This window comes from Oncorhynchus kisutch, linkage group LG1 (genome assembly GCF_002021735.2).
Source record: "Oncorhynchus kisutch isolate 150728-3 linkage group LG1, Okis_V2, whole genome shotgun sequence".
Classification (NCBI taxonomy): Eukaryota; Metazoa; Chordata; class Actinopteri; order Salmoniformes; family Salmonidae; genus Oncorhynchus; species Oncorhynchus kisutch.
In genome coordinates, this window is record NC_034174.2 from 26,337,800 (window position 1) to 26,364,574 (window position 26,775).

At 42.6% G+C, this 26,775-nt stretch overlaps 1 protein-coding gene across 1 annotated transcript in view; it reads left to right on the forward strand.

Moving 5' to 3' along the window:
• The first annotated feature begins 22,071 nt into the window (after positions 1 to 22,071).
• Positions 22,072 to 26,775, forward strand: part of LOC109907514 (protein FAM107B) — a 46,682-nt gene continuing 41,978 nt past the window's right edge. Inside the window, exon 1 of the mRNA XM_020505552.2 lies at positions 22,072 to 22,442. Within this exon, the coding sequence (XP_020361141.1) occupies positions 22,419 to 22,442 (24 nt within the window). The 5' untranslated portion in view covers positions 22,072 to 22,418. The remainder of the gene's footprint in view (positions 22,443 to 26,775) is intronic.

The following is a 26,775-nucleotide window of genomic DNA, read 5'->3' on the forward strand; positions in this document are numbered from 1 at the left end:
ATGGCACTTTTTGGAGAAATGTCCTCTGGTTTGATGAAACAAAAATAGAGCTGTTTGGCCATATTTACCATTGTTATATTTGGACGAGAAAGGGGAGGCTTGCAAGCCGAAGAACACCATCCCAACTGTGAAGCACGGGGGTGGCAGCATCATGTTGTGGGGGTACTTTGCTGCAGGAAGGACTGATGCACTTAACAAAATAGATGATGTCATGAGGGAGGAAAAACATGTGGATGTATTGAAGCAACATCTGAAGACATCAGTCAGGTTAAAGCTTGGTCGCAAATGGGTCTTCCAAATGGACAATGACTCAAAGCATACAGTCGTGGCCAAAAGTTTTGAGAATGACACAAATATTAATTTCCACAAAGTTTGCTGCTTCAGTGTCTTTAGATATTTTTGTCAGATATTACTATGGAATGCTGAAGTATAATTACAAGCATTTCAAAAGTGTGAAATAAGTTTATTGACAATTACATGAAATTGATGCAAAGAGTCAATATTTGCAGTGTTGAACCTTCTTTTTCAAGACCTCAGCAATCTGCCCTGGCATGCTGTCAATTAACTTATGGGCCACATCCTGACTGATGGCAGCCCATTCTTGCATAATCAATGCTTGGAGTTTGTCGGGAATTTGTGGGTTTTTGTTTGTCCACCCGCCTCTTGAGGATTGACCACAAGTTCTCAATGGGATTAAGGTCTGGGGAGTTTCCTGGCCATGGACCCAAAACATCAATGTTTTGTTCCCCGGACCACTTATTTATCACTTTTGCCTCATGGCAAGGTGGTCCATCATGCTGGAAAAGGCATTGTTCGTCACCAAACTGTTCCTGGATGGTTAGGAGAAGTTGCTCTCAGAGGTTGTGTTGGTACCATTCTTGATTCACGGCTGTGTTCTTGGGAAAAATTGTGAGTGAGCCCACTCCTTTGGCTGAGACGCAACCCCACACATGAATGGTCTCAGGATGCTTTACTGTTGGCATGACACAGGACTGATGGTAGCGCTCACCTTGTCTTCTCCGGACAAGCTTTTTCCCGGATGCCCCAAACAATCGGAAAGGGGATTCATCAGAGAAAATGACTTTACCCCAATCCTCAGCAGTCCAATCCCTTTACATTTAGCAGAATATCAGTCTGTCCCTGATGTTCTTCCTAGAGAGAAGTGGCTTCTTTGCTGCTCTTCTTGACACCAGGCCATCCTCCAAAAGTCTTCGCCTCACTGTGCGTGCAGATGCACTCACATCTGCCTGCTGCCATTCCTGAGCAAGCTCTGTACTGGTGGTACCCCGATCCCGCAGCTGAATCAAATTTAGGAGATGGTCCTGGTGCTTGCTGGACTTTCTTGGGCGCCCTGAAGCCTTCATCACAACAATTGAACCACTCTCCTTGAAGTTCTTGATGATCCAATAAATGGTTGATTTAGGTGCAATCTTACTGGCAGCAATATCCTTGCCTGTGAAGCCCTTTTTGTGCAAAGCAATGATGACGCCACGTGTTTCCTTGCAGTTAACTATGATTGACAGAGGAAGACCAATGATTCCACACACCACCCTCCTTTTGAAGCTTCCAGTCTGTTATTCGAACACCTGTGTTAACGAGAAAATCACTGACATGTCAGTTGGTCCTTTTGTGGCAGAGCTGAAATGCAGTGTAAATGTTTTGTCGGGGATTCAGTTCATTTGCATGGCAAAGAGGGACTTTGCAATTAATTGCAATTCAGCTCATCACTCTTCATAACATTCTGGACTATATACCATTTTCCATCATACAAACTGAGGCAGCAGACTTTGTGAAAATTCCTATTTGTGTCATTCTCAAAACTTTTGGCCACAACTGTACTTCCAAAGTTGTGGCAAAATGGCTTAAGGGCAACAAAGTCAAGGTATTGGCCATCGCAAAGCCCTGACCTCAATCCCATGGAAAATTTGTGGGTAGAACTGAAAAAGCGTGTGTGAGCAAGGAGGCCTACAAACTTGACTCAGTTACGCCAGCTCTGTCAGTAGGAATGGGACAAAATTCACCCAACTTATTGTGGGAAGCTTGTGGAAGGCTACTCAAAACGTTTAACTCAAGTTAAACAATTTAAAGGTATTGCTACCAAATACTAATTGAGTGTATGTAAACTTATGAACCACTGGAAATGTGATGAAAGAAATAAAAGCTGAAATAAAACGTTCTCTACTATTAGAGGATTACTAGGATTAAATGTCAAGAATTGTGAAAAACTGAGTTTAAATGTATTTGGCTAAGGTGTATGTAAACTTCCGACTTCAACTGTATGTTTGTTGTCAAAATGATTGGATGTGAAGCTCAGCTGGAGCTGTCAGCTGACTAATCATGTGACAAGATCCTCTTCCATGCCAGAATCAGTTTACTTCCATTTTGCCCATAAAAACGAGGGTGCGGTTAAATGTACACACGCATCTCACTGGTACCATGATATACCGGTCACCTACTGTCCCTTTGACCACCAGCTCAGACAGGTAGTACAAGTTCAACAGGTATCAGTATCACACCTCTAGAGGTAGTATATTCAAAGACGGTCTTGGGGAAGCTATGAATGGAGTTGAAGCAACTCTTAATATGCATAAACTCTTAGTGAAACAACAACTGCCATATCTCCATCAAAAGTCCTTTCGGGCAGTATGAGTTGTGGACATACAGTGGGGCAAAAAAGTATTTAGTCAGCCACCAATTGTGCAAGTTCTCCCACTTAAAAAGATGAGAGAGGTCTGTAATTTTCATCATAGGTACACTTCAACTATAACAGACAAAATGAGAAATAAAATCCAGAAAATCACATTGTAGGATTTTTTATGAATTGATTTGCAAATTATGGTGGAAAATAAGTATTTGGTCAATAACAAAAGTTTATCTCAATACTTTGTTATATACCCTTTGTTGGCAATGACAGAGGTCAAACGTTTTCTGTAAGTCTTCACAAGGTTTTCACACACTGTTGCTGGTATTTTGGCCCATTCCTCCATGCAGATCTCCTCTAGAGCAGTGATGTTTTGGGGCTGTTGCTGGGCAACACAGACTTTCAACTCCCTCCAATGATTTTCTATGGGGTTGAGATCTGGAGACTGGCTAGGCCACTAAAGGACCTTGAAATGCTTCTTACGAAGCCACTCCTTCGTTGCCCGGGCAGTGTGTTTGGGATCATTGTCATGCTGAAAGACCCAGTCACATTTAATCTTCAATGCCCTTGCTGATGGAAGGAGGTTTTCACTCAAAATCTCACGATACATGGCCCCATTCATTCTTTCCTTTACACAGATCATTCGTCCTGGTCCCTTTGCAGAAAAACAGCCCCAAAGCATGATGTTTCCACTCCCATGCTTCACAGTAGGTATGGTGTTCTTTGGATGCAACTCAGCATTCTTTGTCCTCCAAACACGACGAGTTGAGTTTTTACCAAAAAGTTATATTTTGGTTTCATCTGACCATATGACATTCTCCCAATCTTCTTCTGGATCATCCAAATGCTCTCTAGCAAACTTCAGACGGGCCTGGACATGTACTGGCTTAAGCAGGAGGACACGTCTGGCACTGCAGGAATTGAATCCCTGGTGGCGTAGTGTGTTACTGATGGTAGGCTTTGTTACTTTGGTCCCAGCTCTCTGCAGGTCATTCGCTAGGTCCCCACGTGTGGTTCTGGGATTTTTTTGTGATCATTTTGACCCCACGGTGTGAGATCTTGCGTGGAGCCCCAGATCGAGGGAGATTATCAGTGGTCTTGTATGTCTTCCATTTCCTAATAATTGCTCCCACAGTTGATTTCTTCAAACCAAGCTGCTTACCTATTGCAGATTCAGTCTTCCCAGCCTGGTGCAGGTCTACAATTTTGTTTCTGGTGTCCTTTGACAGCTCTTTGGTCTTGGCCATAGTGGAGTTTGGAGTGTGACTGTTTGAGGTTGTGGATAGGTGTCTTTTATACGGATAACAAGTTCAAACAGGTGCCATTAATACAGGTAACGAGTGGAGGACAGAGGAGCCTCTTAAAGAAGAAGTTACAGGTCTGTGAGAGCCAGAAATCTTGCTTGTTTGTAGGTGACCAAATACTTATTTTCCACCATAATTTGCAAATAAATTCATAAAAATCCTACAATGTGATTTTCTGGATTTGTTTTCTCTAATTTTGTCTGTCATAGTTGAAGTGTACCTATGATGAAAATTACAGGCCTCTCTCATCTTTTTAAGTGGGAGAACTTGCACAATTGGTGGCTGACTAAATACTTTTTTTCCCCACTGTAGGTTAGCTGACACTCTGTTATTGAGGAGTGGCATGTGGGCACAGTAGTATACATCCTGTTTCACTTACCCTAGTTGAGCTTGGATAGGACTGTCATGACATTGCCCTCTTTGGGTACAGCAAGCCCCATCCCCCTCTCCCTGCCTCCTTCAACTAGGCTGCTGTGGTCATAGAGGTCGTAAATTCCTAGGGAAGAACCTGCCTCATGGCCACACAGTATAACGACAGAGTGAATTTTCATAGAGAACAAAGGAATTTCTTCCACCTCACAGAACTTGAGGTCCGAACAACATTTATGTTCCGGAGAAGGTATAAAAGATCGGCGAAGAATCCAGCTACGAACTGGTCCATTTGTTAAATTTTGGTGAGGCTTATGGGAGACGGTGCAGCCACATTACCATAGCGCTGTTTATATAATAGCCTCAGATATGAGGTTTACATCTAATTGTTGTATAAGATGAATGAGTGAGATGATATGGTTTGTAAAATTGTGTAATGTGATTTTGGACTGTTTAATGAAGGAAACTCCAATTCCCTTTTGAGTTGAACTAAATCAGAGGACCGCCCATGAGCCCAGTTAGGGTCAGGCATCCTAGGACAGCCCCTTTTCTGCAATTCCGAATAAAACCCCAACTTTGAGAAGTTCTCAGTAGACCATGTTTTTCTCCATTACGAGTGGACAAAGATTGCAGACCATTGCTGAATCTTTTAACCATACCACATGGTTAAAATCTTAGACTATCGATACCGACAGAATAAGAACAAGTCTTTCATATTAATTACTAGTCTGCAGCTAGGAATTCGGTATCATTGAACGCGAAGAACGACAACCGCCGAAACACCCATTCTATAACGAAATGAATGAATGTCACTTTGAACAATCCATCCTGACCACGACATAGAGAGAGAGGACGGACATTCTACAAAAGAAACAGACTTTTCAACAGCGATCAAGACAACACACTGAGCGTAAATATATATATTGATTGCAGTTGTTCCCGAATGAGTGAGCGTTCATGTGCAAAGGATTAGCATTTCAATTGTTATAATTATTAACTTCTCAGCTAACCCCCACTTCCCTTTTTGTCCACCAAGCCGCGATACCGGTTTATCCCACTAGGGAAACTCCGTTATCATTTCCTTGTAGCTATCTACTGTTTGTTTATGCATTTCTGTGTTTATGCATTTCTGTGAATTACTTAGTTAGTAAATAAATTATTTAAGACAATTGATATATGGATGACTCAAAGTGAAGACTGGGTTCATGCAGATAACCAACAATTTACGATGTTTGGAATGAGACTAACGTGAGGTAAAGTAAATCATTCATTAATTCAAAGACTAATTGATCAGATATAAAATATCTGAAAAGTTATTAGGAAATTATAACTTTGTAATCTGAATATTTTTCCTTGGTGCCCCGACTTCCTAGTTAATTACAGTTACATTATTAATCCGTTTAATCGCGTAATACTAATTCCAGAGAATCTTTGATAAAACTATACGTCTTCAGTTTAATGATAGTAAAGACACGACAGGACTGTGGATAAGGCTTCAGTTTCAGGCAGACTGCACTGGATAACCATCTCCTCTGGCCAGGTAAATAAGCCTTGGTCCAGTTGTCTAAAATTAAATCATTGCATTACAATCCAATCCCTTACTGTACAGCTGTGTAATTGATAAGCAAAGTAATGAGAGTTACTATACAGCATACGGGAAACTTACATTCATGTATTGCTGCAGAGCTCTTTTAACTATGATTAGGATTAGGCTGTGCATGATGGCAGTTTAAGAGGGCAGTTTCAGAAATGTGGTATTCTCTGGTGTGTTAAAGAAGTTAGGGAATATTTTGGCCGCCTGTAGTTTATCTATCTATCGTCCATTCATCCTTGTGTTCATTGAATCCCTCAGTCAGAACAGAACATTCTCACGTGACCAAACAGTCGAGATGAGGTTAAAAGGTGAGATGCACCATTACTAATGTCTGTGGTATATGGCTTTACATAATGTACCTGTACATAATGTATTTAGCCATTCAGCAGACAGGGTGAATAAAACAGAGTTTTACTCCACATATAACGATTCTGCATTGAATGCCTAGAATTTGTCTACCATCAACACAATTCCATTTTAACCCCTGACATGCAGCCAGATATTGTTTCATCTATGTGTTGATCCTGATGTCTCCCAGTGTTGACAGAAGCTGTGTATGTTAGGGTTCTGTTGGCCACACTCCTTTTTCTGTGCTTCACCTGGTCCAAGCCCTCCATGGTACAGCCAAAGACCAAAGCCATTCTAAAGTTTTTGGGTACAGGATTATTTTATTAGACTCATTTTAGTTTCAAATGTAAACTTTGAGGAACATAGCATGTTCAACAATATTTTTCTTCTTGTCTGCTCTACCATTAAAAATGTTTAGGTTTATTGAAGAGTGAACAAACTCAATCAAACGCAAGTAAGTATGACACCTACAATACAGACACTAATGAATTTGATTAACCAGACATGTTCGGAAAGAAATTAGAATGATGAGGTTCACAAACCTTCTAATGACATACTGGAACAATTTCACTTTTAGTTAATGATTCAAATAGTTAATTAAACTGAGTCTGTTGCTTTAAGTTGTCCATTATTGACCCTTTTTCACTGGTTTTCCAGTAATGAAACCTATCATCATACCCTCAGGGACACAGTGGGATTTATAGCACAACCATTAATAAATGCATCCTCTTTCTTGTCAATATACTCAGTGCTTTGATGCTCTCCCATCGCTGAAGGTAACTCACTCACATTAATCACAGCAATAATTTGTTATGTAATTAACATTTAATGAAACAATTAAATGAATGTAACGGCAATGTTTAAAGCAGCTGTCCTAATCTGTCGCTAATGAGCACAGTAATTCCCTCACATTTGAAATTCACCTAAACTCATAATCATTGCTTATTTATAATCTGAAAAATTATCTGAAAAACAACCGGCAAATGCATCCAACAAGTTTTTAGAGTCACAAGCTTTATGGAGTCATTGCAAACTGCAAATACATCCAACAAATTTTTAGAGTCACAAGCTTTATGCAGTCATTGCAAACTGCAAATACATCCAACAAATTTTTAGAGTCACAAGCTTTATGCAGTCATTGCGTGCTTGGAATATCACACCAAATACTACACTTCTGACTATTTTATTTATAACAATCTTTAGTTGTGTCAATGATGTTGACCCCTACCTTTTTGAGAAAACAATTATTACTTGTTCAACAAAATCTCTTTCTCTGAATAATTGGATTAGTATAAAATAATATAGTAAATGGATAAAAAAAAAGGATTTTATACAGTCATTATTGCTCATCTTTATCAAGGGTGTCAATAAATTGACCCCACTGTACATCAATACTTCAGGGTGACATGAAAAAACATTTCTCATAACGGCACATTACTGTTGTATCTGTGGGGAAAATAGTCTAATGTCTTCTTACCGGTAGATCCAGGAAAAGTCTAAACATGTATGGCAAGGCTATCCAGTTAAAAAGATTCCGCCTATAGCTTAAACATTAATGGCATTGCATGTTGAAATAACATGTTTCATATTTAATAAGCCCTTAATTGTTATTAATACATTATTTTCCATCTCAATTACCAGACCAAGTTGAACAGCAAGACAAAGGAGCTGATCGTAGACTACAAGAAATGGAGGGCCGAGCATTCCCCCATTCACATCGACGGGGCTAGAGTGGAGCAGGCCGAAAGCTTCATGTTCCACGTGTCCACGTCACTAAGGACCTATCATGGTCCAAACACACCAAGACAGTCGTGAAGAGGGCATGACAATGCCTATTCCCCCTCAGGAGACTGAAAAGATATGGCATGGGTCCTTAGATACTTATTTTCCACCATAATTTGCAAATAAATTCATTAAAAATCCTACAATGTGATTTTCCGGATTTTTTTTCTCATTTTCTCTGTCATAGTTGACGTGTACCTATGATGAAAATTACAGGCCTCTCTCATCTTTTTAAGTGGGAGAACATGCACAATTGGTGGCTGACTAAATACTTTTTTGCCCCACTGTAATTGACAGCTTAGGATAGAAAACACTCAAAAGTTTTCAAATCTGTATAAATATTGTCTGTGAGTATTACAGAACTGATATTGCAGGCAAAAGCCTAAGAAAAATCCTGGCCATTGAAAGGGATATCAACCAGATTCCTTTTTGTGTGGCTTCCCTGAGGTGTCTACAGCCTTTAGACGTAGTTTCAGGCCTTTATTTGGAAGAATGAGCGTAAACGACTACATTGCGTCAGTGGCCAGCTGAGGGCTCTCAGAGTGATTCTTGCGTAAAAGACAGAGGTAGCCATTTTTCCTCTCGGTCCTACTGAAAAGCCAATTGTCCCGGTTGATATATTATCGAATAGATATTTGAAAAACACCTTGAGGATTGATTATAAAAAACGTTGCCATGTTTCTGTCGATATTATGGATATAATTTGGATTTTTTTTTCGCCGTTGTCGTGACCGCTATTTCCGGTGGATTTCTCAACATAACATGACAAACAAACGGAGGTATTTTGGGTATAAAAATAATATCTATGGAACAAAAGGAACAATTGCTGTCTAACTGGGAGTCTCGTCAGTGAAAACATCTGAAGATCATCAAAGGTAAACGGTTAATTTGATTGCTTTTTTGATTTTCGTGACCAAGCTTCCTGCTGCTAGCTGGACATTATGCTATGCTAGGCTATCGATAAACTTACACAAACGCTTGTCTTGCTTTGGCTGTAAAGCATAATTTCAAAATCTGAGACGACAGGGTGATTAACAAAAGGCTAAGCTGTGTTTCGCTATATTTCACTTGTGATTTCATGAATATTAATATTTTCTAGTAAGATTATTTGGCCGTTGCGCTATGCTAATTAGTGTAGTTGATGACAATTCTCCCGGATCCGGGATGGGTAGTTCCAAGAGGTTTTTAACATCAGAAGCCTCCTCCCTAAGTTTGTTTTATTCACTGCTTTAGCACAACCCTGATGTCCAAGCCGTGTCTAAATCCTGGCTTAGGAAGGCCACCAAAAAATCTGAAATTTCCATCCCCAAATACAACATTTTCCGCCAAGATAGAGCTGCCAAAGGGGGCAAAGTTGCAATCTACTGCAGAGATATTCTGCAGAGTTCTGTCATGCAATCCAGGTCTGTGTCCAAACAGTTTGAGCTTCTACTTTTAAAAATCCACCTTTCCAGAAATAAGTCTTTCACTGTTGCCACTCGTTATAGACCCCCCTCAACCCCCGGCTGTGCCCTGGACACCATATGTGAATTGATTGCCTCCCATTTATCTTCATAGTTTGTACTGTTAGGTGACCTAAACTGGGATATGCTTAACAACCCGGCAGTCCTACAATCTAAGCTAGATGCCCTCAATCTCACACAAATTATCAAGGAGCCTACCAGGTACAACCCTAAATCTGTAGACACGGGCACCCTCATAGATATCATCCTGAACAACCTGCCCTCTAAATACACTTCTGCTGTCTTCAACCAGGATCTCAGCGATCACTGCCTCATTGCCTGCGTCCGTAATTGGTCCGTGGTCAAAAGATCACCCCTCATCACTGTCAAACACTCCCTAAAAAAAACACTTCAGTGAGCAGGCATTTCTAAACAACCTAAGGAGGTGTTTAGAATATATATCCTGGAAGGATATTGACCTCATCCCGTCAGTAGAGGATGCCTAGTTACTATTTAAAAGTGCTTCCCTCAAAATCTTAAATAAGCATGCCCTATTCAACAAATGAAGCCCTTGGTTCACTCCAGACTTGACTGCCCTTGACCAGCACAAAAACATCCTGTGGCGTACTGCATTAGCATCAAACAGCCCCCGCAATATGCAGCTTTTCAGGGACGTTTTTAAGAACCAATATACACAGTCAGTTAGGAAAGCAAAGGCTAGCTTTTTCAAAAATAAATTTACCTCCTGTAGCACAAACTCCCAAAGGTTTTGGGACACTGTAAATTCCATGGAGAATAAGAGCACCTCCTCCCAGCTGCACACTGCACTGAGGCTAGGAAACACGGTCACCACCAAAAAATCTACGATAATTTCAATAAGCATTTTTCTACGGCTTTCCTCCTGGCTACCCCTACCCCGACCAACGGCTCAGCACCACCCATAGCAACTTGCCCAAGCCTGCCCTGCTTCTCCTTCACCCAAATCCAGATATCTGATGTTCAGAAAGAGCTGAAAAATCTCGGCCCCTATAAAATCAGCTGGGCTAGACAATCTGGAACCTCTCTTTCTAAAATTATCTGCCACAATTGTTGCAACCCCTATTACTAGCCTATTCAACCTCTCTTTTGTGTTGTCTGAGATCCCGAAAGATTGGAAAGCTGCAGCGGTCAGCCCCCTCTTCAAAGGGGGAGACACTCTAGACCCAAACTCTTACAGACCTATATCTATCCTGCCCTGCCTTTCTAAAGTCTTCTTAGGCCAAGTTAACAAACATCACTGACCATTTCGAATCCCACAATACCTTCTCCGCTATGAAATCTGGTTTCCGAGCTTGTCATGGGTGCACCTCAGCCATACTCAGGGTCCTAAACAATATCAAAACTGCCATCGATAAAAGACAGTCCTGTGCAGCTGTCTTCATTGACCTGGCCGAGGCTTTCGACTCTGTCAATCACCTCATTCTTATCGGCAGAATCAACAGCCTTGGTTTCTCAAATTACTGCCTCGCCTGATTCACCAACTACTTCTCAGAGTTCAGTGTGTCAAATCGGAGGGCCTGTTGTCCGGACCTCTGGCAGTCTTTATGGGGGTGCCACAGGGTTCAATACTCGGGCCGACTCTGTTTTCTGTATATATCAATAATGTCGCTCTAGCTGCTGGTGATTCTCTGATCCACCTCTATGCAGACGACATCATTCTGTATACATCTGGCCCTTCTTTGGACACCATGTTAACAAACCTCCAGATGATCTTCAATGCCATTCAACACTCCTTCCATGGCCTCCAACTGCTCTTAATTGCAAGTAAAACTAAATGCATGCTCTTCAACCGTTTCCTGCTCGCACTCGCCCGCCTGACTAGCTTCAATACTCTGGACGGTTGTGACTTAGGTATTTGTAGTTGTCCACATATTCTAGGTGTCTGGTTAGACTGTAAACTGTCCTTTCAGACTCATATTAAGCATCCCCAATCCAAAATTAAATCTAGAATCGGCCTCCTATTTCGCAACAAAGCCTCATTCACTTACACTGCTAAACCCTCGTAAAACTGACTTTCCTATCGATTCTTGACTTCGGGGATGTCAATTAAATATTGCCTCCAACACTCTACTCAGCAAAAAGTCAATCAAAATGTCATCCGTTTTGTCACCAAAGTCCCACAACTGTGACCTGTATGATCTCGTTGGCTGACCCGCGCTTTATATTCATCACCAAACCCACTGTCTCCAGGTCATCTATAAATCTTTGCTAGGTAAAGACCCGCCTTATCTCAGCTCACTGGTCACCATAGCAACACCCACCAGAAGCACGCGCTCAAGCAGATACAGCTGAAGTCGGAAGTTGACATACAACTTAGACAAATACATTTAAACTCAGTATTTCACAATTCCTGACATTTAATACTTGTAAAAATCCCCTGTCAATATCTTTTCCTCACCCAAAGCAGTGGTGTGTGGGTAAAATCACTGGCGGAAAAAAGCCATATTATAACCTATGTGTAGTGATAATTGCGTTGGTTGCTGTATCGTGTTAGTTAATATTGCTTGACAACATGATATACTGTTGAAGTCGGAAGTTTACATATACCTTAGCCAAATACATGTAAACTCAGTTTTTCACAATTCCTGACATTTAATACTTGTAAAAATCCCCTGTCTTAGGTAAGTTAGGATCACCACTCTATTTTCAGAATGTGAAATGTCAGAATAATAGTAGAGAATGATTTATTTCAGCTTTTTTTATTTCATCACATTCCCAGTGGGTCAGAAGTTTACATACACTCAATTAGTACTTGGTAGCATTGCCTTTAAATTGTTTAACTTGGGTGAAACGTTTTGGGTAGCCTTCCACAAGCTTCCCACAATAAGTTGGGTGAATTTTGGCCCATTCCTCCTGACAGAGCTGGTGTAACTGAGTCAGGTTTGTAGGCCTCCTTGCTCGCACACGCTTTTTCAGATCTGCCCACAAATGTTCTATGGGATTGAGGTCAGGGCTTTGTGATGGCCACTTCGTTGTCCTTAAGCCATTTTGCCACAACTTTGGAAGTATGCTTGGGGTCATTGTCCATTTGGAAGACCCATTTGCGACCCAGCTTTAACTTCCTGACTGATGTCTTGAGATGTTGCTTCAATATATCCACGTAATTTTCCTCCCTCATGGAGTCATCTATTTTGTGAAGTGCACCAGTCCCTCCTGCAGCAAAGCACCCCCACAACATGATGCTGCCACCCCCATGCTTCACAGTTGGGATGGTGTTCTTCGGCTTGCAAGCCTCCCTCAGTTCTATTTTTGTTGATTTGCCCTTTTCGCACCAAAGTACGTTCATCTCTAGGAGACAGAACGCGTCTCCTTCCTGAGCGGTATGACGGCTACGTGGTCCCATGGTGTTTATACTTGCCTTCTATTGTTTGTATAGATGAATGTGGAACCTTCAGGCATTTGGAAATTGCTCCCAAGGATGAACCAGACTTAGCCTATCAGAAGCTTCTAAAGCCATGACATCATTTTCTGAAATTTTCCAGGCAGTTTAAAGGCACTGTCAACTTAATGTATGTAAACTTCTGACCCACTGGAATTGTGATACAGTGAATGATAAGTGAAATAATCTGTCTGTAAACAATTGTTGAAAATAATTACTTGTGTATGCACAAAGTAGATGTCCTAACCGACTTGCCAAAACTATAGTTTGTTAACAAGGAATTTGTGAAGTGGTTGAAAAACGAATTTTAATGACTCCAACCTAAGTGTATGTAAACTTCAGACAACTGGTCATCCCCAAAGCCAACTCCTCTTTTGACCGCCTTTCCTTCCAGTTCTCTGCTGCCAATGACTGGAACGAATTGCAAAAATCACTGAAGCTGGAGACTTATATCCCCCTCACTAACTTTAGGCATCAGCTGTCAGAGCAGTTTACCGATCATTGCACCTGTACACAGCCCATCTGTAAATAGCCCACACAACTACCTCATCCCAGCGGCTCTGGCGCTGGACGTGGACCCCACTCCATAGTTGTCTTAGTTCACCTCCTTAGCGTCCCTTGAGTGGCGACCCTCGCCGCTAACTTAGGCCTAGGAAACCTAACAACGGGCCCCACTGGACTGAGGGGCAGCTCCGGACTGAGGTAGCTCGGGACTGAGGGGTAGCTCGGGACTGAGGGGTAGCTCGGGACTGAGGTGTAGCTCAGGAGTGAGAGGAAGCTCAGGCAGGTTGATGGATCTACCAGATCCTGGCTGGCTGGTGGTTTCGGCAGATCCTGGCTGACTGGCAGATCCTGGCTGATTGGCGGATCCTGGCTGACTGGCGGATCCCGGCTGACTGGCAGTTCTGGCAGATCCCGGCTGACTGGCGGATCTGGAAGAGTCCGGTTGACTGGCAGATCTGGAAGAGTCTGGTTGACTGGCAGATCTGGAAGAGTCTGGCTGACTGGCAGATCTGGAAGAGTCTGGCTGACTGGCAGATCTGGAAGAGTCTGGCTGACTGGCAGATCTGGAAGAGTCTGGCTGACTGGCGGATCCTGGCAGACTGACGGATCTGGCTGCTCCACGCTGACTGGCGGCTCTGGCTGCTCCATATAGGCTGACAGCTCTGGCGTCTTCTTACAGACTGGCAGCTCTGGCGGCTCCGTGCAGACTGGCAGCTCCTTGCAGACTGGCAGCTCCTTGCAGACTGACAGCTCCTTGCAGACTGGCAGCTCCGTGCAGACTGGCAGCTCCTTGCAGACTGGCAGCTCCTTGCAGACTGGCAGCTCCTTGCAGACTGGCAGCCCCATGCAGACTGACAGCTCTGGCTGCTTCATGCAGACTGACATCTCTGGCTGCTCCATGCAGACTGACATCTCTGGCTGCTTCATGCAGACTGACATCTCTGGCTGCTCCATGCAGACTGGCAGCTCTGGCTGCTTCATGCAGACTGACATCTCTGGCTGCTTCATGCAGGCTGGCAGCTCTGGCTGCTCCATGCAGGCTGGCAGCTCTGGCTGCTCCATGCAGGCTGGCAGCTCTGGCTGCGCTGAACAGGCAAGAGACTCCAGCAGCGCTGTAGAGGAGGAAGGCTCTAGCTGCGCTGAACAGGCGGGAGACTCCGGCAGCGCAGGAGAGGAGAAAGGCTCTGACAGCGCTGGAGAGGCGAGGCGCACTGTAGGCCTGATGCGTGGTGCTGGTACTGGTGGTACTGGACCGAGGACATGCACAGGAAGCCTGGTGCGGGGAGCTGCCACCGGAGGGCTGGTGCGTGAAGGTGGTACTGGATAGACCGGACCGTGCAGGCGTACTGGAGCACCGAGCCTGCCCAACCTTACCTGGCTCGATGCCCACTCTAGCCCGAGGAGCTGGAATATACTGCACCGGGCTATGCACCTGCACTGGGGACACCGTGCGCACCACTGCATAACACGGTGCCTGCCCGTCTCTCTAGCCCCCCGGTAAGCACAGGGAGTTTGTGCAGGTCTCCTACCTGGTCTCCTGCGCAGGTCTCCTCCTCCCATGTGTAGCAACCCTTGCCATCCAATATATCGTCCCATGTCCAATCCTCATTGCGCCGCTGTTGCTGCCTTTGTTGCTTCTCCTGCGGCTCCTGCCTGTTGACACGCTGCTTGGTCCTGTTGTGGTGGGTGATTCTGTAACGGTTCTCTTGTGGTGAAGGAGAGTCGGACCAAAATGCAGCGTGTAGATTTCAATCCATGTTTAATAAACAAACGTAACACGAATCTAAATACAAACACTACAAAACAATGAACGTAACGAAAACTGAAACAGCCTAATACTGGTGCACATACACACAGAACAAGGAACAAGGACACTAAGGACAATCACCCACAAAACCCAACACAAAACAGGCTACCTAAATATGGTTCCCAATCAGAGACAATGACTAACACCTGCCTCTGATTGAGAACCATATCAGGCCAAACATAGAAATAGACAAACCAGACACACAACATAGAATGCCCACCCAGCTCACGTCCTGACCAACACTAAAACAAGGAAAACACATTCGAACGATGGTCAGACCGTGACAGTTATTGACTGTATGTTTGTTTATTCCATGTGTAACTCTGTTGTTTCTGTCGCATTGCTTTGCTTTATCTTGGCCAGGTCGCAGTTGTAAATGAGAACTTGTTCTCAACTGGTCTACCTGGTTAAATAAAGGTGAAATAAAATGTAATTATTCAATGTGTTATTTCATAGTTTGATGTCTTCACTATTATTCTACAAAGTAGAAAGTATTAAAAATAAAGAAAAACCCTGAAATGAGAAGGTGTGTTCAGACTGTTGACTGGTACTGTACATATTACCTCAAAATACCATACCCCTGCACATTGACTCGGTACCAGTACTCCTTTTCTGTAGCCTCGTTATTGTTATTTTACTGTGTTACTAAACTCAGCAAAAAATAAATGTCCTCTCACTGTCAACTGTGTTTATTTTCAGCAAACTTAACGTGTGAATATTTGTATGAACATAACATCATTCAACAACTTAAACAAACTGAACAAGTACCATAGACATGTGACTAACAGAAATGTAATAATGTGTCCCTGAACAAAGGGGGGGGGGGGTCAAAATCTAAAGTAACAGTCAGTGTCTGGTGTGGCCACCAGCTGAATTAAGTACTGCAGTGTATCTCCTCCTCATGGACTGCACCAAATGTGCCAGTTCTTGCTGTGACATGTTACCCCACTCTTCCACAAAGGCACCTGCAAGTTCCCAGACATTTCTGGGGGGAATGCGTTACAGGCCCTCACCCTCCGATCCAACAGGTCCCAGACGTGCTCAATGGGATTGAGATCCGGGCTCTTCGCTGGCCATGGCAGAACACTGACATTCCTGTCTTGCAGGAAGTCACGCACAGAACGAGCATTATGGCTGGTGACATTGTCATGCTGGAGAGTCATGGTAGGATGAGCCTGCAGGAAGGGTACCACATGAGGGAGGATGATGTCTTCCCTGTAACGCACAGTGTTGATATTGCCTGCAATGACAACAGGCTCAGTCCAATGATGATGTGACACACCGCCCCAGACCATGACGGACCCTCCACCTCCAAATCTATCCCGCTCTAGAGTGCAGGCCTCAGTATAATGCTCATTTCTTTGACAATAAACGCAAATCCGACCATCACCCCTGGTGAGACAAAACCGTGACTCGTCAGTGAAGAGCACTTTTTGGCAGTCCTGTCTGGTCCAGCGACGGTGGGTTTGTGCCCATAGGCGACGTTGTTGCCAGTGATGTCTGGTGAGGACCTGCCTTACAACAGGCCTACAAGTCCTCAGTCCAGCCTCTTTCAGCCTATTGCAGACAGCCTGGGCAGTAATGGAGGGATTGTGCGTTCCTGGTGTAACTCGGGCAGTTGTTGCCATCCTGTATCTGTCCCGCAGGTGTGATGTTCGGATGTACCCATCTTGTGCAGGTGTTGTTACACGTGGTCTGCCACTGCGAGGAAGATCAGCTGTCTGTCCTGCCTCCCTGTAGCGCTGTCTTAGGCATCTCACAGTATGGACATTGCAATTTATTGCCCTGGCCACATCTGCAGTCCTCATGCCTCCTTGCAGCACGCCTAAGGCACATTCACGCAGGTGAGCAGGGACCCTGGGCATCTTTCTTTTGGTGTTTTTCAGAGTCAGTAGAAAGGCCTCTTTAGGGTCCTAAGTTTTCATAACTGTGACCTTAATTGCATACCGTCTGTAAGCTGTTAGTGTCTTAACGACCGTTCCACAGGTGCATGTTCATTAATTGATTATGGTTCATTGAACAAGCATGGGAAACAGTGTTTAAACGCTTTACAATGAAGATCTGTGAAGTTATTTGGATTTTTACAAATGATCTTTGAAAGGCAGGGTCCTGAAAAAGGGACGTTTCTTTTTTTGCTGAGTTTATTTCCTTTTTTTCTTATTTGCTAGTCTTTTCTTACTTTTTAACTCTGCATTGTTGGGAAAGGGCTCGTAAGTAAGCATTACACCGAAAAGTCTACACCTGTTGTATTCAGGGTATGTGACAGATAAAATGTGATTTGAACAACCGTGAACCCAGTGTGCTATTCAAAGTGAATGCACACCAGCTCACTTTGCCTTTCTTGTAAGAAGTGTGGGCTGCTTCGATGGCAAGATGTGAGTTACGGGTGAGAGGTACTGAGAACAGGTCATTTTGGAACTGAGCACACATCTCAATTGTGAGTGACTGCCTCGATTTTCTTAGGGCTAGGCGGAACACCAGTCGACAACATCCGGTGAATTTCGAGGGTGCTCAATTAAAATTAAAAAATCATAATATTAAACATTTATGAACATACAAGTATCTTATATCGGTTAAAAGCTTAAATTCTTGTTAATCTAACTGCATTGTCCGATTTACAATAGCTTTTACAGCGAAAGCATACCATGTGATTGTTTGAGGACAGCGCACCACATCAACATATTTTTCAACCAGCACAGGCTTCATAAAATCACAAACAGCGATTAAATAATCACTTACTTTTTGAAAATGTTCCGTCCCATCTACAATATGCATGGTTGTTTTGTTAGATCAAATTCTTATTTTTTCCCCAAAAGTCAGTTAGGTTGACGCCATCGATTTCAGTAATCCACTCGTTCAACATGCAGACAAAGGAATCCAAAAAGCTACCGCTAAACTTTATTAAAACAAGTAAATCTACATTTCTATTTAATACTCAGGTACCCTAAAGTGTAATTAAACTATAATATTTTATACAGAAAGAAGTATGTTCCATAGAAAAGTAAAATTAGCAAGTGCGCGTCCTCTTCGTCGCAAAACTGAAAATTCTTCCTCATTTTGGAAGAAACAAGCCTGAAACCTTGAACAAAGACTATGGACATCTAGTGGAAGCCATGTGAATTGCAATCAGGGAGCTGGAATTGCATAGGACCCATAGCTTTCCATTGAAAGAGCACGGGATCTCCCCAAAAATTCGGGTTGGTTTTTATTTGGATTTTTGGCTACCACATCAATTGTGTTATAGTCTCATACATTATTTTAACATTTCCACAAACCCCAAAGTGTTTTCTATCCAATGGTACCAATTATATGCATATCATGGCTTTTGGGCCTGAGTGACAGGTAGTTTACTTTGGGCACGTAAGTCAGGCAAATATTCAAAAAAAAGGACCCTAGCCCTAAAATTTGATATAGTGTATTTTACATTAGATAAAAGTACAGACAGAGATAGAAAATGGTATATCATACACTGCAGGAACAATGGAAAAGTAATTATGCTTTGAAAGTTGATAAACTTGTAACCCCACTTTTGAGAAAATGGCCATTGAATGTTTTGGTACATTCCCCAGACCTGAACCAATTGAGCACATCTGGGACATCATGTCTCGCTCCATCCACCAATGCCACGTTGCACCACAGACTGTCCAGGAGTTGGCAGATGCTTTAGTCCAGGTCTGGGAGGAGATCCCTCAGGAGACCATCCGCCACCTCATCAGGAGCATGCCCAGGCGCTGTAGGGAGGTCATACAGGCATGTGGAGGCCACACACACTACGGAGCCTCATTTTTATTTGTTTTAAGGACATTACATCAAAGTTGGATCAGCCTGTAGTGTGGTTTTCCACTTTAATTTTGAGTGTGACTCCAAATCCAGACCTCCATGGGTTGATACATTTGATTTCCATTGATAATTTTTGTGTGATTTTGTTGTCAGCACATTCAACTATGTAAAGAAAAAAGTATTTCATAAGAATATTTCATTCATTCAGATCTAGGATGTGTTATTTTAGTGTTCGCTTAATTTTTTTGAGCAGTGTATATATATATATATTTATTTTCATTATTAGATGATGATAGTGCCTGCTAAATCAGGGCATCAATATTGTTGAGAAAAAATAGCAAAACGTTTGTAGTTCTCAATGGCTAATGTTATATCTTTCAAAAACGGCACGGTAGAAAGGACTGCCAACACATACTGAATAGCTCACATTATAGACAGAAGCATGCTACATGGCAGACCAATCCAAACTCATCTCCCGTCATGTCCAGCCCATCCATTATCACAGCCAATCAAGGCTAGCGGGAAGGTTCCTGTCTTTCTTTGTCTTTATGGATGAAACACAAGTTTGTTATTAAGGCACTTGAAAGTTCACATGTTCCAGAAGGCATTTCTGGCAGAAAAATAAAATAAATAATAATAATATTTATGTTCAAATGCCACTCTTGTGAAGTAGTGACGTTTCCTGAAAGGAGTCACAATTTAACTGCAGTGTCTGTGAAAGAGCTGAATTGAGCACACAGCCTACAGATGGCAGTAGAAACTCACTATGTGACATGGTTGCCCAGTCTGTTGCACTGAGATAGCAGAGATTCCTACGATTGAATAGAAAGTCTAAATATGTATAAGAGGCTGTGCCCTAACAGGCTTAACAGTCTTAACTAGCTGACTTTTCTTGCCTCTCATTCTGCATGACTTCTAATCTGAAAATGAATGAAACAATCAAATATAATTCAAGGTCACTCACCCATTCCGTAAGGGAGCAGCACAGGGAAAGAATACTACAGTATTCCAAAGTATTGGGACACAGTCTGGAAATGTATACTGTACAGTTTTAAACAGTGTGTAATAGCTCAATGTGACACATTTTATTCATTTTAGCAGCACGAGTAGCGTTTACAACAACATCATGGTCGAGCTGAATATTGTCCTTGAAAATGGTGAGTTTCATTATAGAAGCCCTTCTATGTAATAGAAAAGGCATACACTTTAAAGACACTTAAAGGCACTTTGACAACTTTTGAATAGTTTTTCAGTAAGTTCATTCAAATTGTTTGTTTCTTTCAAGGTGAAAGTGGGGAGATTGAAAATATTGATTCCGTAAACATATATTCTGAAAGTAAGTGCCTCTGGTCTCTGCATATAAACAGGAATTCAACATAATAAAAAAAATACAATGTTTCTTCCTGGTACTATTTTGGTGCATCCTAAAGAAATAAGCTTTAGGTAATTAACATTTTACATTGGAATTCGTAGGTACCCGGTAAATAGTGCACTCTAAAACCATGCATAAAAAAATGCTTCTTGCATTTAGGTGAGGACTCGTTGGTGTTTCCTGAGGGAGATTAAACTCCAAATAATTGTTCTGGTGGCCTCAGATGATCCAGCGACAAAGTAAGTTGAATTGACTTAATTGATATGAAATTGATCCCAACCCTTCACAGTAACTCCAACTTTGGATCGGGAAAGACTAAAAGGACTTTTCTGACCAGCATCCCATTAACAACCCAATTAGACAAAATCTAAAACTGTTTGATGCTGTCTCTCAGGATGACTGATGCGATCAGGGAGACGTTTGTCAGTCTGGGGAGCACTCAGGGTGATGTCACTGTCGGAGCAGGTGATATGAATGGACAGAGCCCCTTTGAGAAGGTACAGTAAGAACATACTTTTCATTTCAAGGTTATAAAGTTGAAAAAAAGCGAATTGTATCCACTTTGTGTCAGTTAATCATACATTTTCTTGTTCGTTGGTGTACATCCTCCATATAGGTTGTGAAGAACAATGTTGAGACAAATGTGTATGATGGCTGGCCAGGTGTGGTGGAGGTGGGAGGATGCATTCCGAGGAGGAGCAGAGAGTAAGGAATATGATGGTTGCACGGAAGAGTTCCTTTACAGAGCTGTCCTCATTATTTGATATGTAAAATATTACTTGTTGATGTCTAGTTCTAGTTTACTTAAACTCTATCAGTTTATTTATCCTTTTAGAATTGAAAATCTATTGATTGTACATCATCTATAATCTTTGATAGATAATGTACAAAGGGACTTCTCTTTCTCCACCTGTCTTACCCTAGAGGCTGTTAAGCAAATGGTAGAAGCAAAGTTGGGACTTAAAGTTTCAGAGCTACATGTAAACTTAGGAACGCAAGTAAGATGGAGCGAGGGAATGAGAACAAGAACAAAGACATTGTGTGTACAGTAGGAGTGAACCAAACCAAAGGTGGCCTTTGAACTCTCTGTGGGCTGCCTTAGCTGTGTCTGCAGAGCTAGCCCTCTGTGATTTCATAAGCTTGCCCGATCTGTGGCATCTGCTTCTAGTGGCCAAATTCCCAAACAGGGAAAGGGAAGACACTCAGAACCCAGGGCTGTATTTCATTCAGTGAACAAGGGACAAGGGAGTAAGCAAGGGCATAAGCGATGCAGCAACTTTCTGGAATGAAATGCAGCCCTAGCAGAGCCTGAGAAGGTGAGAAGACAAAAAGACCATAAACAGCTAGAAACTCCCACACACACACACACCTAGGTATAGTCCGTCCATCCCAGTGCTGTCCAGCTCCTGAAAGTAGCCAGGGTGGTGACTGGTGACAGTGACAGCCATGACACAGTGTGCTCTCTTCCTGGCTTCCTGCTCTGTCAGACCCAATTACCATAATCCCCCTTCTGTCCTTAAATCCGCTAAGAGTGGGGAGTCAGCCAGCAACAGGTGGCTGAAAAGGGTCAGCTCTTCTACAATGGCCATGCTCAGAAGTCCTTCCCCTCACTCACACACATACAGTACACACACTCCTATCTCTCTCTCTCTCTCTCTCTCACACACACACTACCCAGCCTTCTTTCTCTCCCTCTCTTTATACAATCTGACTCATAGCATGACCTTGCAATAGTTGAGATTTGATTTGTGGCGTTATGGATCCCTCCTCAACCAGCCAGGACAGCCAGTCTTAAGGAACACCTTGTAAACTAGTATTGTCTGGAGTACAGTACAGCACCCCTGTCTGTTGTTGTCACGGTGCCAGAGGGAGAGCTAGGAGGCTCCTCTTCGCCCCCGTCCATCTGCCCCCTCCCTGGAGCATGCAGGAAGGGTGGACAGAGCAGAGCTGAGCTGAGGGAGAGCCTGGAGCCTGGCCCTGCCTAGAGGAGTGGAGGGACTTAGAGGAGCTACACCTGAGCAGGCATACGGAGTAGAGCGACCAGCACATCCAGCAGTATGGGGGCATCTTATTCAAAGAAGGTAAGTCAGCTTCCTATTCTAAGACAGGTTGGAGTTGCTGTTCAACACTGTTAATTTGTCATACTATACTGCCCAAATACATCTTGTTAACCATATATATGTTTGTTTGCATATTTATTTATTTACCTGTTGATTTTGTAGTTTAGGTATAAGGGGGAGTCACATGAGTGGGCCTTTGTGCTAGACTACAACTTATAACTAAGCTGTTATCTAATTTGCTGAATACTTAGGATTTATTTGAAGACTCATAAAGAACCAAGAACACCTTTTGGCTTAAAATAGACAGAGACACCTGTGTCTGTTTACAATAATACTATATTCAGTGTATGGTAACTGTGGACATTACAGACTAACAACATAACTTAATCACTTGGCTGAACTTATAGAACATAACAACTTGTATTACTCTGTCTTGACACTTGTCATATTAGCGGTTTGAATGGCAGGATTACCAACCTTGACCTTCCCATTGTTTCCCATCACGCAGCCATGCATGAATGTAACTGTGCATAATGCTGGGTATGAAGGCATTTATAGAGAATGTAAATTCTGCAAATACTCCAGAGGTTTCTCATTATCCAGGGAACCTCATTGTTGGCTGTTGATCAGGCAGATCATGTCCAACAGAGTATGCACACTGCTGCATTCACAAATATTTGAGCTATGGGGTGGGACACGCCTGTTTAAGGGTGTGGATCGGGGTGTGTTGACACCATGGAGCCACCGAATGTGAGCTGACAGCTGGGGTTCCCAGAGGGTTACTAGGGCATTATGGGATGCATGGGATGCATGCATGTGTCTTCTCATCAGGGGTCTTGTGTCATATCTGAGGGGAATTTATGACAGTCAGATTAATGGGAGTATATCTGACTCTGATTCATACAATATATACAGTGCCTTGCGAAAGTATTCGGCCCCCTTGAACTTTGCGACCTTTTGCCACATTTCAGGCTTCAAACATAAAGACATAAAACTGTATTTTTTTGTGAAGAATCAACAACAAGTGGGACACAATCATGAAGTGGAACGACATTTATTGGATATTTCAAACTTTTTTAACAAATCAAAAACTGAAAAATTGGGCGTGCAAAATTATTCAGCCCCTTTACTTTCAGTGCAGCAAACTCTCTCCAGAAGTTCAGTGAGGATCTCTGAATGATCCAATGTTGACCTAAATGACTAATGATGATAAATACAATCCACCTGTGTGTAATCAAGTCTCCGTATAAATGCACCTGCACTGTGATAGTCTCAGAGGTCCGTTAAAAGCGCAGAGAGCATCATGAAGAACAAGGAACACACCAGGCAGGTCCGAGATACTGTTGTGAAGAAGTTTAAAGCCGGATTTGGATACAAAAAGATTTCCCAAGCTTTAAACATCCCAAGGAGCACTGTGCAAGCGATAATATTGAAATGGAAGGAGTATCAGACCACTGCAAATCTACCAAGACCTGGCCGTCCCTCTAAACTTTCAGCTCATACAAGGAGAAGACTGATCAGAGATGCAGCCAAGAGGCCCATGATCACTCTGGATGAACTGCAGAGATCTACAGCTGAGGTGGGAGACTCTGTCCATAGGACAACAATCAGTCGTATATATTGGACAAATCTGGCCTTTATGGAAGAGTGGCAAGAAGAAAGCCATTTCTTAAAGATATCCATAAAAAGTGTTGTTTAAAGTTTGCCACAAGCCACCTGGGAGACACACCAAACATGTGGAAGAAGGTGCTCTGGTCGGATGAAACCAAAATTGAACTTTTTGGCAACAATGCAAAACGTTATGTTTGGCGTAAAAGTAACACAGCTCATCACCCTGAACACAACATCCCCACTGTCAAACATGGTGGTGGCAGCATCATGGTTTGGGCCTGTTTTTCTTCAGCAGGGACAGGGAAGATGGTTAAATTGATGGGAAGATGGATGGAGCCAAATACAGGACCATTCTGGAAGAAAACCTGATGGAGTCTGCAAAAGACCTGAGACTGGGACGGAGATTTGTCTTCCAACAAGACAATGATCCAAAACATAAAGCAAAATCTACAATGGAATGGTTCAAAAATAAACATATCCAGGTGTTAGAATGGCCAAGTCAAAGTCCAGACCTGAATCCAATTGAGAATCTGTGGAAAGAACATCTCTCGATGTTCAAAACTGATAGAGACATACCCCAAGCGACTTATAGCTGTAATCGCAGCAAAAGGTGGCGCTACAAAGTATTAACTTAAGGGGGCTGGATAATTTTGCACGCCCAATTTTTCAGTTTTGATTTGTTAAAAAAGTTTGAAATATCCAATAAATGTCGTTCCACTTCATGATTGTGTCCCACTTGTTGTTGATTCTTCACAAAAAAATACAGTTTTATATCTTTATGTTTGAAGCCTGAAATGTGGCAAAAGGTCGCAAAGTTCAAGGGGGCCGAATACTTTCGCAAGGCACTGTATTTCTGTGCTATGGTGAAGCCAGCCTGGAGTCAACAAGTATTAATTTGAATGAGCTGTGAAGTTAAGAATTTTGTTAAAAGAGAACACATTACAACATCACCTACATCAGACACCTGCAGGTGCTTTACCCTCATTGATATAGATTCACTGCAGTTTGCTGCAGATTTTTTTGCATTGCTTTGTTTACCATACCATTGTCTGTTATGTTATGAAATACAACCATCATGACATTCACGGATCTCAACACAGTGTGACTGTATCTTCAGGTATCTCTTGTCATTTTCACCAATGAAATGACTCAACCTTGCCCAACACCACCACCATTTCAACTACAAAGTCCAAATCAGAATTACCCCCATGGGTAAATATGAGGAGGAGGCATATGTGCTCTCTCTTTTTGCCCCACACATCCATTAGTGGAGGGGAGGATGGAGAGATAGAGGGAAAGAGCACTGAGTGATCGAGTGAGAGAGGGAAAGAGCACTAGGCTCTCAGAACAGTGAAAATGTCACTGCACGACCAGGCTGTAATTTCATCCCCTCTGCCAGTTTCCGGGCCCCGCTTGGCACCATGTGAATACCCGGTCAGCCTGGACCTCACAAAACAGCGCCGGTACCAGCCATCAGCCCCACCAGCACAAAACAACACTCCCTTTCACTGCGACTAGCACAGAGACCGGAGGGGAATGGAGGAGGAAACTATTTGGCTGGTGCTTCCCCTCTTCTTGTGTTGCTGGGATGGGTGGGTGTTTGGGTGGTATGGCCTAAATGTAGCAAGCATAAACAACGTAAGAAGTGAGGCGTTAAGAATCATACTCACATGCTTCGCTACACCAGCTAAAGGAGGCTGTAATTATAATGAGGAAATTTTGCTCTGATTAATTTTCATAACAATTTCTGGTTATTTAATGTAATAGAATATTATGTAATAGAAAACAGTTCATTAGACAACTAGCTGTAACGTGAGAAACTATTTTTTTTCATCTCTCCCATTGGATGGCTGGCTTAGGTTTTCTTATAGGTTATAGATTTATAAAACTGTCTCAGGAACCATAACAAACTCCTCTTAATCACAGAGGGGACGAGATGGATGTAACACCATGGGGAAGAGGTTGATGTAACACCAGAATATTTGATTTGGCTGCACCCATGATGAGAGAGCAGCATAGTTATGGCACTCCGTGTCTGCACTGATAATACTGTGATTGCTCTACTGCTATCTGGGACATCAAGTAGAGTTAAATCCGTCTTGTGCCAAAGACCCACTGAGGCAGATTAAGGCAATCAGAGAAAATCCCTGTCTACATTACCCAACGGACAGGCTAAAAATACTGGTTACCTCTTAGAAAGAGTTTTACTGTGAAGTACCTGGTGTTATGGTCTCAGGCATGCAGAGAAAAGATACAGTATCAGTGATTTGTTTCCTCAAGGATCTAAAGTTATCCTAAATCTTGCCATCTTCTTTTCAGACTTAATTGCAAAGTAAAGGATGTGATATAACAGCACTATAAGAATGCCGAATAACAACCATTCCTCTGTTACATTTCCTACTACACAACCAGAAGAGTAGGTTATGTGTAGGTATTTGTTGCATAACTGTTTAATTAGACTTCCAGACATAAGAACAGACCCATGCAGCTATTTGGAATGCTTTTCTATTCAACTGTCTGGCTCATCAAAGGGGTTCTTTAGTCACTATTGTCTGTGGCCACCAACACTGTCTAAATCAGGGATGGAGAGAGATGTTTGAGGGAGATGCAACTAGAAGGTGGTTAGTAGCCTACAGGTCCTTAAAGTGCTGGGTCATGGCTAAGTACATGTGTGTATGTGCTAAGAGTGTTTAACAAAGGAAAGTGTAGTGTCTTAGCTCTTATAACTTATGTATACAATAAG